A 12239-nucleotide genomic window follows, 5' to 3' on the forward strand; every position below is an offset into this window, starting at 1 on the left:
TATTTATGCAGGGGGGACCTTATGATTTATGATTTCCTTATTTAATATTGTTTGAATGTTTGTTTTTCACTTAAAAGATGTGTGTCCTATCTGTGATGCAATAAAAATATTTGTTTCTTAACAAAATGTATGGTAAAGTGTTTCCAGTATGTTTTAGTGCCATTTTAAGGGTTTTAAGCATATTTTGATGATTATCGGAACAATATCGTGATTAGCAATTAATTTGGCCAGGATAATCGTGACATGAAATTTTCATATCGTCCCATGCCTATTAACAGCACAATTTCATTACACCTTTATAACATTTGAGTTAAACCTTGCACAAGAATGTTGGTGCATGAGTGTCTCCAGTTACAGTTAAGAAAGGATGTGTAGTTATAGCTTCATGTTACCTTACACATAGAAGAATAATCCCACACAGTTTTTGGGTATTCAGATTTCAAACCGACTTAGTAGCCGATCAGTATTCCATACTGGCCAGTACCCTGAGTTTAGGTACTGGATCTAGTATTATATATAAGTGAGACTGGCGAGTCCCAAATGAAAACATGGCCATTGTAATTTGACTAACAATTATCTGTGACTTCAAAGAACGAACAATGGAAGAAAGGATTTGTGTGGAAGTTCGGGGATCTAATGATTTGCTGAAAACTCACGAAAAATTGTCCAATTATTTCTAATATGAGAAGTACATTTTGTTTGTTTTTGTGTGTCCCTTTCTCTATGCTCAGCCAATTCTAAATCTGTTAAGGCAAAGCAGCTCTGTTGGTACAGCTCTGTTGGTTAAACAAAAGCATGAAATTGAGAACTGTAACTGTCATTGCTTTGCAACTTTTAAAATAATTGTGTAACTATGAGAGGGCCCGCAGTTTACATTGAGGTCATAACACCACATGAAGGGACATATATTGCTAATATTCAGTATGCAGTCGAATATTGTCTATGTATACAGTTTGTGGGGGAAGAGCGGTGAATTTACACACATTGCATTACTTATTTAAGTTATGTAACATTCTCTCTCCAAACTCAGGAAAAGAAGGAAGTAAGCATTCATGTAGGATAGAAAACTGGTCAGACTAATGAGGAGCCTGAGAGATTTTTTCCCCCGGTTTACATTGAACAAAGCACTTGGAGGTTCTGGCAGCAGAGGTCAAGTGCTGAGAGTGTCAGTCAGAGCGCAAAGGCCAGATATCCTGTGAGGGACAAATGCCTGTGGGTATTAAGACCGGCAAGGCAAAGAAAAGTGACCAGGCGCCACCAATAGGTGTCAGCCTTCTTTCCTTCCTGCATCTGTGCTCTCAGAACTGAAGAAAGCATGTTTGTGTGTGGGTCCTTGAGTTAGGGTGCCTGGCTCCAGGCAGCATCTGGAGCTGGACGTCTCTGCAGCTGGCTGCAACTCAAACGGACAGACAGTTTTCCTGGACTTGGTACATGAACTCAGTGTAGAGCTTGAGGCTGCTAGAGTTACTGACAACCAAGAATATTTACTACAACAACACTCACCTGATAATCGTATGAGTTCATCAGCAGAGGAGGAGGGAAGGAACCAGGGGATGATGGGAAACCGGTTGACTCTTCGGCAGGTGGTGGAGGGGGAAGGTAGTCCGCTGGGATGGACACACACACACACACACACGCACACACACACACACACCCCCCAAGAGAAACAAAAACAGCTTATTAAATACTTCCCCTTTTCTCCTATATTCAAACGGTCACAATTCTAAAAGAACAGACACTACACCAATGAATCAACACACAAAGTTGAATGAATATAACTTATTTTCATCATTTTATTCACATTTTCATTAACTAATGTGTCGGGTGCAGAAAACAACTAGAAATTAGATAAAAACACAATAAAGCAACTCACAACTTTAACCTGTTTTGGTTCCTCTCACTGCTCTCTTAAGTGTTGTTTTTGTCCGCAGCCGGCAACTGCTTCAGCTAAGAAGCTCTAAAAACCCACCGAACACTACCTGCTCAGCACCAAACGGCAGACAGACAAAGTTAGCGACCAGCTAGTGAACGCACAGGAGCATTTAGCAGCTAAAGAGACAGGTATTTTGGTAGAGAGCAAAAACAGAGCTAAAAAGAGAGTAAGTATCGGACTTACATTCGTCAGGCGGCCAGAAACACTGCTCCGAATAAATACTAATGTTGCTCTGTGTCTGCTGGATGTGTAATGTGTGTAATAAGCAACTGTTTGCTAACATGTTTGCCATAACAACTTAAATGGGGATAATATGTCAATGCTGTGTTCACAGCTTGTTTCTGCTGCCCTGAGGGGCCAAAAATGAATTATTGCAGGTTCAAGAACATATAATACTGTATGTGCACACATTGGATACTGTGTCATTTTTACCTCTAATATCAACTTCTGCTTTAAGTGTATGTATGTATTTTGAATTGAGTTTGTTGTGTTTTATAGCTGCAACACATCATTTTTGTGTTCAGTGCAATAGAGCTGCATTGCTCACTTAGTAATAGCGACTTTCAGGTCCTTCAAACACTCATCAGGATCTGATTCATTATTATGACGTGGGAAGTTAAAAAGTTAAACATTTAAATCAAGATATCCATATTTCTCATGAAGTTGTTTGAAAGACGTGTCAAAGGAGGACTGATTTATTATTTATTATTAAGTTCACCAAAACCAGTATTTGTAAAAAAAAAAATAAATAAAAAATGCTGAGAAATTAGGAATATTCATCCTAATTTGTAAACTGAAAAATAAATCAGACATTCGAAAGAGGTTATACAGTTATTACAAAAGAGAGAACGCGAGTGAAAGAGACAAAGAAATGGAGCCCTGTCATCCCACGTCAATGGATTGACACACATAATTTGGTTAACTAAGAAGTATTAATCTGGAGTAAGTATGTGTTTTCCCCCCTGAGATTGAAAATGTAAATGTTGTGTTACAAACGGGTTAGGCTAGGTGTTTCCTCGGCCAGAGGAGGAGAAACAAATTTGTAGTCCTAAAGTCCACGCTAATCCAAGGATTGCAACCAACCACATGTTTCAGACAGGATAAGGAGTTACGTGCCAAATTAAATTCTGATTTGGCATCTCTTGGCACAGGACTTAAGACTGAATCATTTGACCGTGTACTTCTAAGTACCAAACCAGACATGAGCTTTGCAAATTAAAGGCTTTTATGAGACGTAATGGGAATTTGTTCCAATGCTAAGACTTTGATGAGTCCTGTTCAGAAATTCCATTTGCTTTCCATGGCTTTTATCTGTTTTCATTAGAATCTAATTGATATCATCAATGTAGTTTATCCAAGGCAGCTGACCAAATTAATTAAGCGTGGTTTTCAGTTGCCTCGACAAAACAGCCGAAAGAAGGAGAAAAAAAAAGGAAAGACAGAGATAATGCAGCATGGTTAAAATTGGACGCATGTCTGCGTCTTGAGCATTATAACATTTCAGAAATTGTGAGCATTGCATTAAACATTCCCTCTGGGTGTTTGAGGGCCTCCATGTGAATTGTTTATATAATAACCTTGTGACCTCCGCTAAAACTCCAGAGTGTAGCAGCTCCTCTAAAATATGCTGCTCAACAACAAGGCTCTGCCCCAGCCCTCCCTCCCCTCTCGCTCCAGCACAGATCCTTTTTGCAAGAATATGTCACTTGTAACTTGTGGCTTACAGAGAATTATAACATTAAGTTTCATGTACATTTCTCTCAAACATCAAAGATGTTTTGGATTTATCATTTCAGGAAACACAAGAGTTGTAAATGTTTCAGAGATGCATGTTTTATTGAAAAGGTCTTTCTGTATGTGGAACAGTGGAAAGTAAGACTTGGAGCTGGAGCAGGGGTCATTAAGCATCTTTGCTGAAAGGATCTTTCTGTTTATTTTCCCCCTCGACCTTATTTTTCGAGTATCTGTCATCATGCCAGTCATTTAGGACTGCAATGTGTTAATGTGCTAATGTGAAACACAATGACTAGTAGTGTTTGTATTCCCTGCAATCTTTCCAAGCAAAACCATTTTCTCTCATAAACGCCTGCACTCAACCTTGAAGGTGTTTGTTGCTTGAAGGTGTTTGTTTAATACAAGCGTTTTCAATTAAGTGGAATGTAATCATATTTCCATACAAAAAGAATTATCTGACTTTGAAAATACATCACTGGTGACCAGAAGATCTTTAGTTATGCCATTTAAATACAGTATACATTCAAATCAGGATTTTATTGGCTTCATCTAGCAAAATGCTAAAAAAAAAAAAAAAATGGAACCTGTCTCTACAGTGCTGTAGGAACTCAAAGAGCCAAAGCCAAAGAGTAGTTAAAACACGCCCTTTCAGCACAGCACAAATTTAAATAGCTGTGGCTGAACAATTATCACACAGCAAAAAGAAATTAAAGCTGCAACTTAAAGGTGCCCTGTGGAGACTTCTTTCAAAGAATCAAAACTTATGTTTACATTCAGTGTTTCTCACCAAACGCACTGTGTAACCTTGTATGTATTTCCTTCCTCATATAATATTTGCAAAGCAGATTTTTTTTGAATATTATATTATTAAATCCGGCATTGTTTACATCCATGTTTGGTAGCTTGCAGTCTTCTTCTTCACTGCCTTGGTAGGCTCATTGCTACACTTCTTTGCGCGCCACCTCCAAAAACTGTCGATCAACGAAAAAGCATGAAACCAGCGGCAAGAACCTGTATTACATCACCCGTGTGCTCGTACATGTACATGCGCACCCTTGTGCATGATACGAACAAAACGATGGCCCACTCATAAAAACATACTCCACTGACTGGTGGTCAAAAACACAGGGTCCCTTTAATTGTCAGTTTGATGCTTTTGCCATCGTTCACACATTTCTTGTTCATTTTGCTGACTGCTGCTCTTCTGCCACGTTCACATCATATTGCACAAGTGTTTACACTTGACGTGTCAATGCTACATCCACAAAAGTTTGTTTTGGCACGTGAATAGCAAAAGATCAACTAAATGCATACTTGGTGTCAAACAGCCCTATATGACCGCCGGAACTATTCGAGGAACTTTTTAGGAAGTTGGTTTCTTCACCTGCATTTCCATGAGCACAGAGGCCCAGTTCCACTTTTGGTTCTTCTTATCAGTTCCTGCCCGCACATAGTGCCACAGTAGAACTTTGTGATACCATCAAGGTGGTTTGCTATACAGAACAAAGCTAACTGGTACAAACACATGCCTCCAGACTGACAACATGTGTACATTAATTTAGACTATGAGCAAGCACTGTCTGTAGCTAGTATCAGTTTTAGCACTGGAAACAACAGTTTCTGTATGTAGCCGGGACTGGTCTAAAAAAAGAGTGAGATAAAGAGAGAGTATGAGAGCACGCACACGAGAGGAAAGAAACTCAACTCATTTCCTAATTGTTTTAATATGGGTCCATATTAAAGCAAAAAATAACCAGAACTTTCCAAAACATGGTGGTTATTTGAAATATTACGAAATGGCTGAAAATCAGATGAAAAAAATCTACATACTACTGTGTTTTCTCCCCCTATTTTTCCACTTCTCTTTCTTTTACCAGAAGAATTTTCTAAAATGTCCTCATCAAAAGAGGACTTTCTTTCCTCTCAACTACAGTGAAACATAGCCAACTGTGATTACTGAAAAATATGACCAAGCCAGAGGTACCACTGCCGGGCATCGAACGCTGGGCCAATTTTTCTATTTTCTAATAAATCTAGAACACGGGTTTGAGCCGTGAAGCACTTTCTGTTCTGCAGGTTTGCGCGGTGCTTATGCTGTCAGGCTTTAAAGCAGTGTGAACGAGGCAGAGTGAGAACGGCTTCTGTGCTGTGAATGAAGTTGGCTCCATTTGTGACAATAGGGAGTTGAACGCTCCAAGTGAGCACTAATGAGAGAAGCAGCAGGAAGACCTACTTAATACGACAACTTCCCCTCTCTTTATTGAGCAATTACTTTTAAGTAGCTTCTTTGTGAACAAGGAATCCTAATCAGTGATTAAAGTTATTTGAGAGGCCATAAGAGGTATAATTGGTTATCGGGAACCGGAGTATTGCTAAGGGGAAGATAAAAGGGTGGCGATGGATCCAGCTGTGACACTGGGACTAATGTTAAATTTTGTTTTTCAAGTAAGTGGTACATTTATAAACACTTCAAGTACTGTATATGACTAATGAATGGCAACTTTCATAGTCTATACTTGCAAGTCCATGGGTAAATGCTTTGAAACTTGAAAGATTACTATATTCTGTGGGGGCTAAAGGTTGAGCATATGTTTACAGATTTACATATGTACAATATTATGAGAGTTACACGTGTGTTAGCGTCAGCCATCTGGTCTCTAAGGACTTAAGACAAAGCCTGGCACAACTGCCTTTCGCATAATGCATCCAACGTTTCAGTGAAGGAAACTGTTTGCAAAAAAGGGAGGAGAAGAGATAAAACTGAAGAAATCGCAAACCCAGGGAAAGTTTTGTCCTATCACTGTAAAAAAACAAAAAAAAAACAAAAAAAACACACCATGTTTGCCTGTGTGTTTGGGCGCACAGAACATAAATTATCTCCCACGATCTGAACCTGATTTATTGCTGAAAGCTTCAGTTGCTGGCGTCTGTTAGCATTCACACATGCTGCAATGAGCCAAAATAAGGGCAGAGGAGTGAGACAGTGCACGTCCAAAGGTGACACGTGACAGCTCTGTTTGATTCAAAGTGTTGGAATGTTTAGTTAAACAACTTCTACAGTACCTGACCCCTAAAATCTAAACTGTTTCTTTTATATTTTCACAAACCGGAAGTAATCTGTATTAAAAAATAAAAGAAAATCAGAGACGTGGCTTTACTTTATTCAGTAGCAAAAATCCATAATCCCTTCCAGACAAAATGGACAAAGTGTTTTAAGTCCTGGGTGTCAGTCCGCATGCTTTATCTCCGCATACTCGTTCCAAATGTGCTGTGGCAGAGGTTGAGAGCACATTGTTTTGACATAATTATGGACCCATTTTATTCCATCTTCCGCTGGAGAAGAGCAGCTGAGCCCTGCGCTTAATTAGCATGATATGTATAGAAGAGTGATTTATGACTTCATTTGGTTTAGAGATGCAAGGGAGGGATTTGAGGTCTTTGGAGATATCCTTGTTTTAAGTTTAAGAGCAGACTGAAATTGGCTTCTGCTACTCTAAGGAGAATTCCCATGGGAGGAGAAATTCAGATCAAGAACAATAGACGGATTATGTTTTTGTATGAAAGCAAAGAAACAAATACTGTGAAAAGGTGAACGGTTTGAATGGAGTTGGCCTTTTATCTTAAAACCTGAAACATCAAATGGGCTGAACAATTAGTGCCTCAAAATGTGATGTTAGTACGGTTTGCTGATGAGTGAAAGTGTGATTCATCAAAAGGCATAGAGGGGAGCTTTGCTGTCATTTCTTATAAACAAACGGGGGAGAGAAGTAAATGAACCCAGTCAAATGTCACAGCAGACAGTCACTGCTGTGTAAACTCAGCCAGTTTCATAACATGAAACCTTTCCAAGCAGCCTCTGTCACGCTGAGAATCTAATGTAAACTTACAGCCACTTATTCTATACTGCAAGTCTCAAAGGGTATGTGATGTAACAGGCCACACATCAACTTTGAACTTATATCACATGGCTTTTATGACCTATTAAAGTGACATACTTGTGAGGGTATTCCCATTCTAACAAGTACAGTTCCAGAGTGTACTGTAAATGGTGATATTTAAACATAATTACCATTTAATGGATACTTAATGTACTTTATTAGTGTCTTAATCTCTTTGATGGAAAACACTTTCATTGGGCTTGATAACTGTAGCAACTGAGATGGTATCAAATAGCTTTAAGATCATATATAGATATGAGAACTATAAGTAGAATAATGTGATTTAGTATAAAGTATGTGTTGATAGACCCCATTATCAGCAGGGCCGAGATATCAGCCCATATTAGCTTATCTCAGATATATCATTATTGGTAAAAAGAAACATTTGACATTTGGACGGACTCATTGTAATGCTGACCCACTGCACACTCTAAAAGTGGAAGCTAGTTAGCCTAGCTCGCTAGCTAGCTAACGTTAGCACCAATTCCCACTGGCTGACCTGCTGAGTCATCATTAGCTGTCTGTATTTCATTTGTCCATTTGGGCTTTTTTGTTTATATTATGAGTTTATGAAAAAAACAACAACTATGATTCCATTTATATCGTTTTTTTAATTCTCAAATACCGACATCAGTATTGACCTCAAAACTCCAGTATCAGTTGAGCTACACAGTATATGTATATTTTAGATGTATATAATTTATGCCATATAATTTGCATGACTGACGTCTCACGATCAAAATCCAGCATCACTTTATGGCAGAGCAATTCATGCAGTCGAATAGAAGACCACTTTTTGCCTGCAAAAATTTGTTTTTGAAATCATACACAGCATTCAAAGTTCCTTTGATTATGTAGACACCACTTTGAAAGAACAAACAGGATATGAAGAAAAACATTTTCACAATACTACGACCCTTTAGGATAGAGCTCAGATTTAGAGAAGTGAAATGTTTCGTTCTGGCTGCATAAGCACTAACAGCAGATGAAATGTTATACAATGTAGACAAAAAGTTATGCACTATAAAAAAATATCATGAGAACAAAGAAAACAACATATAAACTTTGAAGAAAAGATGAAAAGAATCACACAAGTTCACTTATATAGACTTTACACGCACTGCATACAAAATACAACAAGTAGTTGAGGTATGTGTTCTACTTAGATAAAAGTGGCCTTTGTATACGCTCAGAGCATGAGCCTGTGGTTTCTATGGGGACACTGACACACTCATTGGTGGATTTCCTGTAAATTCTCCTGGTGACACCCATGAGGGACTCTGACATAACAACCGGTAGTCAGTTTGCCTCTGGCCAGTCAAGCAGGGAGGAATAAAAACAGCTTATGCACATGTTCGACACTTTGGAACTGCTCTGAGCGAACAATTAGCGGGTTTCTGGTAACTTAGTGTCAAAAGTTTTATCAAAAACAGCGCTTCTCGGTTGTTTTGAACTTTCACTATGATTATTTCGCTGCAAAGACTTAACATTCATAATCAGCAGCCAGACATTAGGAGACAAAAGAGCACGTTACTGTCACAAAATAACTTCAGTATTAATTTATGTGGTTTTGAGATTTTTGAAAGAAATCTGATTTGTAATATATTAAGTTATATATCTGAATCACTTAATATTATCATATATGGAATATGACCTCTGTCCTCGACATCACGTTTAACACTCTGTTCTCACGCGTAGTTTACACTGAAACAGAGAAGTCCCAGAGAGCACTGAGCAGAATCTAACTAGTCATCAGCATGTGTTGATCTATGCAGACAGCTGCACAGAAATCCAATAATATGTGTGCAAAAGATTTGATCAAGGATACATTTCTGTGCCTTTCAGTAAAACCTAAAAGGATGTCAAGGTACAAGAAGGTTCAAGGAAGGCCAGTTAACACCACAATGCATTCGTGCACCTGTTACGCCTTCCATCTTGCCAATAACATCAAGGCTTTTCAGAGCTTGACAGCATACAATAAATGACACACTGTTGTCGATGCTGTTGAAACAAAACTGAACTTAATATGCCTTAGAAAGATAGTTTTTATTACAAGGCTATTGCACTGGATTGCATTGCCTTGTACAGTTATACATGATATTTTGTCCACCTTTCCTACAGTATGTTGCAGAGATGCTCCAGATTCTAATTACACAGCCATTACATTCATATCAGTGTACTTTTAAAATTCCCTAAAACTTGCAACAATACAGAGAAAAAAAAAATGTTGTGCAGATGAACCTGCATAAAATAAGTGGAGCGCTGGCTGCTCTACATGGTAACATTCATGTTCATAAAGCAATCACGACTGACCTTCCTACAGTACATGTACCATATGAGATCAACTTAAACCCTAAAATCTGATCTGTTGTAAGGAATTTTGAGTGAAGGGTCACTGTCTGAGTCCTATATGTCTTTCACTTCCTCCTGCTGGGGCTTCTCCCTAAACAATCTGACGGCAGACCTCCCTTGCTGTGCACCGCCCCGTCTGCATCTGCTTCTTTGTCCACACAATAAACATGGCTTCAGACTGCTCATTCCAGCCCTGATACTGGCCTCTGCCAGACAAAGGGACAGCAAGGCGCTGTGCCAAATTGACTCGTCCCTAATTTTTAAGCTAATCCTCAAATTTACATCAGACAGCCCCCACATTTGATATAAAAGATATTAAATAAATAAATACAGAGAGACCCAGATAATCTGTTCATAAAGATGTCTTATCCTTTGACAAGTGGAAATGTCTGCTGATGGCTTTACATATTTGCATGTTCAAAATGCTGACAACAACCAATCATCGTGTCTTTATTAAATGTTAATGTTAAATTTTAATGAAAAATAATGTAGCAGCTTAAAAGAACATTTTACCACTTGATGGTACATTTTCACTACAAGATGCTGCAACCTGTTGGAAATTAGCTATAAGCAATAAAGTAATGTTAAATTAATACGCTGCAAGGACTTTAAAAACAGTTATGAATTAGTGCTTCCTCCATATCTCCCATTTCAAATCAACAGTATAGGTGACCTCAACTGAATCTTTATAATTAAGAAAAAATTCTAAGCATTACCCAGTTTATGTAATTACTGTCACAGTCAATGTGAACAGTGTAAGAGATAGAATAGAAAAGTGGGATTAACAGTTTTTTTTCTCAAGTCACTGAGGTCATGAGACATTAACAATGTAACTCTGGTATGACTGAATTCATAAAAGTAAAACATTCATATTCCAAAGTACAACATTTCAACAATTGTATCATCTACAAATGTATCCCCACCCTCTTTATATTGTTTCATTAATCCTCTTAATACCCGGACAACGATTAATTGTGGAAAATAAGACAGTGGCAACGGGTCTAGATTAAATGTTTTGCAGTAAAATAACATTTTGGAATTACAAGACTTTAAGGATGCCACGAATCATCAACTGGGAACAAAATCTAGTTTTTTAATTTGCTAAAAATCTGTGAACATGGCGGGAGGCAAATATCAATACTAAGAGATCCAAGGTTCCTTTCTGTCTTTCTTCTAGGTGTGACACTAGAAAATGAGGTAATGTAACTCAAATAGTGTTTAATTAAATACTACTGATAGTCTCTCACAATAATTTATCTCCAAATATATATATTTTCATTGTAGGCCAAGCTGAACTATTTATACCAAAAGTCATAATCACTAGCAAAGCTTAAGGCCAAATTTACTAAATTAACAAGATGGGAGCCTCGAAAACACATTTCATTAAGGACAACTAAAAATTCAAGACTGGTGATGTTGTTGTTTTTTCTCAGTGGCGGGCAGTGCTCAAACAGGAGCCGTCTAAGAACAATTTTTACAAAACGAACATCTGGAATACCAGACAGATCCACAAGTCAAACCACAAACCCCCACAGACAGAGGTGTTTTCGACCTGACAGTGTGCTCACTGCTTGCTGAATTTCATAACCGTTTCCCCTGTTTTGGAAATCTAGGGTTCTCGGGGGGGTTTGAGGGTAGAGGTTTAGATAATGTTCACATTACAACACACATACCAGATGGGGAGGTGGGAGATATATGGGTGGATGATACTGTATCTTTTAATTGTCATGTTCTACCTTTACTATATAACAACTTGCTCACTGAAGTTTTCAGCCAAATGAACTGTGCACTCAGTAGTAATGTTTTTTAGTAGAAAATAATAATAATAATAATAATACAGATTCAGGGAATTTGTTGGGGTCATGTCGGTGAAAACATTCTTTACTCAAAGTTGTGTATTGTTTTCCTATAAATTGCTGTGATCACTTTGAGCATATGCAAAAATTAAGCATCAATGCCTGTAAAAGGCCTATAGCTAACACTTAGGTGTTTTATCAGCTTTATTTCTTACCAATGACTCCTAAAGATTTCAAATGACATTATTCTCATATTCTTCTTAACAGCAAAAGAGAGTGGTTTATCTTCATTTGCATCACTCATCCTATTTTTTAATTTCTTTGAGTCAAATAGGCTTACGCCTGTTTTTGAACATTAAAATATGACCTTATAAACCTAAAAATGAAACAAACATTATCACACAGGAGTCTTCATTTAGAAAAAAAAAAGTATATTGAAAGGAAACTAAATATTATATCTTATAATATGAGCCTTTCTCTCTCAAC

The 12239-nt window shown here is 37.8% G+C and overlaps 1 protein-coding gene across 5 annotated transcripts in view; it reads right to left on the reverse strand.

The window, feature by feature from the left end:
- Window positions 1–12239, reverse strand: part of LOC122877612 (LIM domain containing preferred translocation partner in lipoma) — a 157138-nt gene that overhangs the window by 91527 nt on the left and 53372 nt on the right. For all 5 annotated transcript variants that reach the window (XM_044199394.1, XM_044199395.1, XM_044199392.1 and 2 more), the window contains one exon: window positions 1504–1607. In XM_044199394.1, coding sequence (XP_044055329.1) covers window positions 1504–1607 — 104 coding nt within the window. The remainder of the gene's footprint in view (window positions 1–1503; window positions 1608–12239) is intronic.

This window comes from Siniperca chuatsi, linkage group LG6 (genome assembly GCF_020085105.1).
Source record: "Siniperca chuatsi isolate FFG_IHB_CAS linkage group LG6, ASM2008510v1, whole genome shotgun sequence".
In the NCBI taxonomy this organism is placed as follows: Eukaryota; Metazoa; Chordata; class Actinopteri; order Centrarchiformes; family Sinipercidae; genus Siniperca; species Siniperca chuatsi.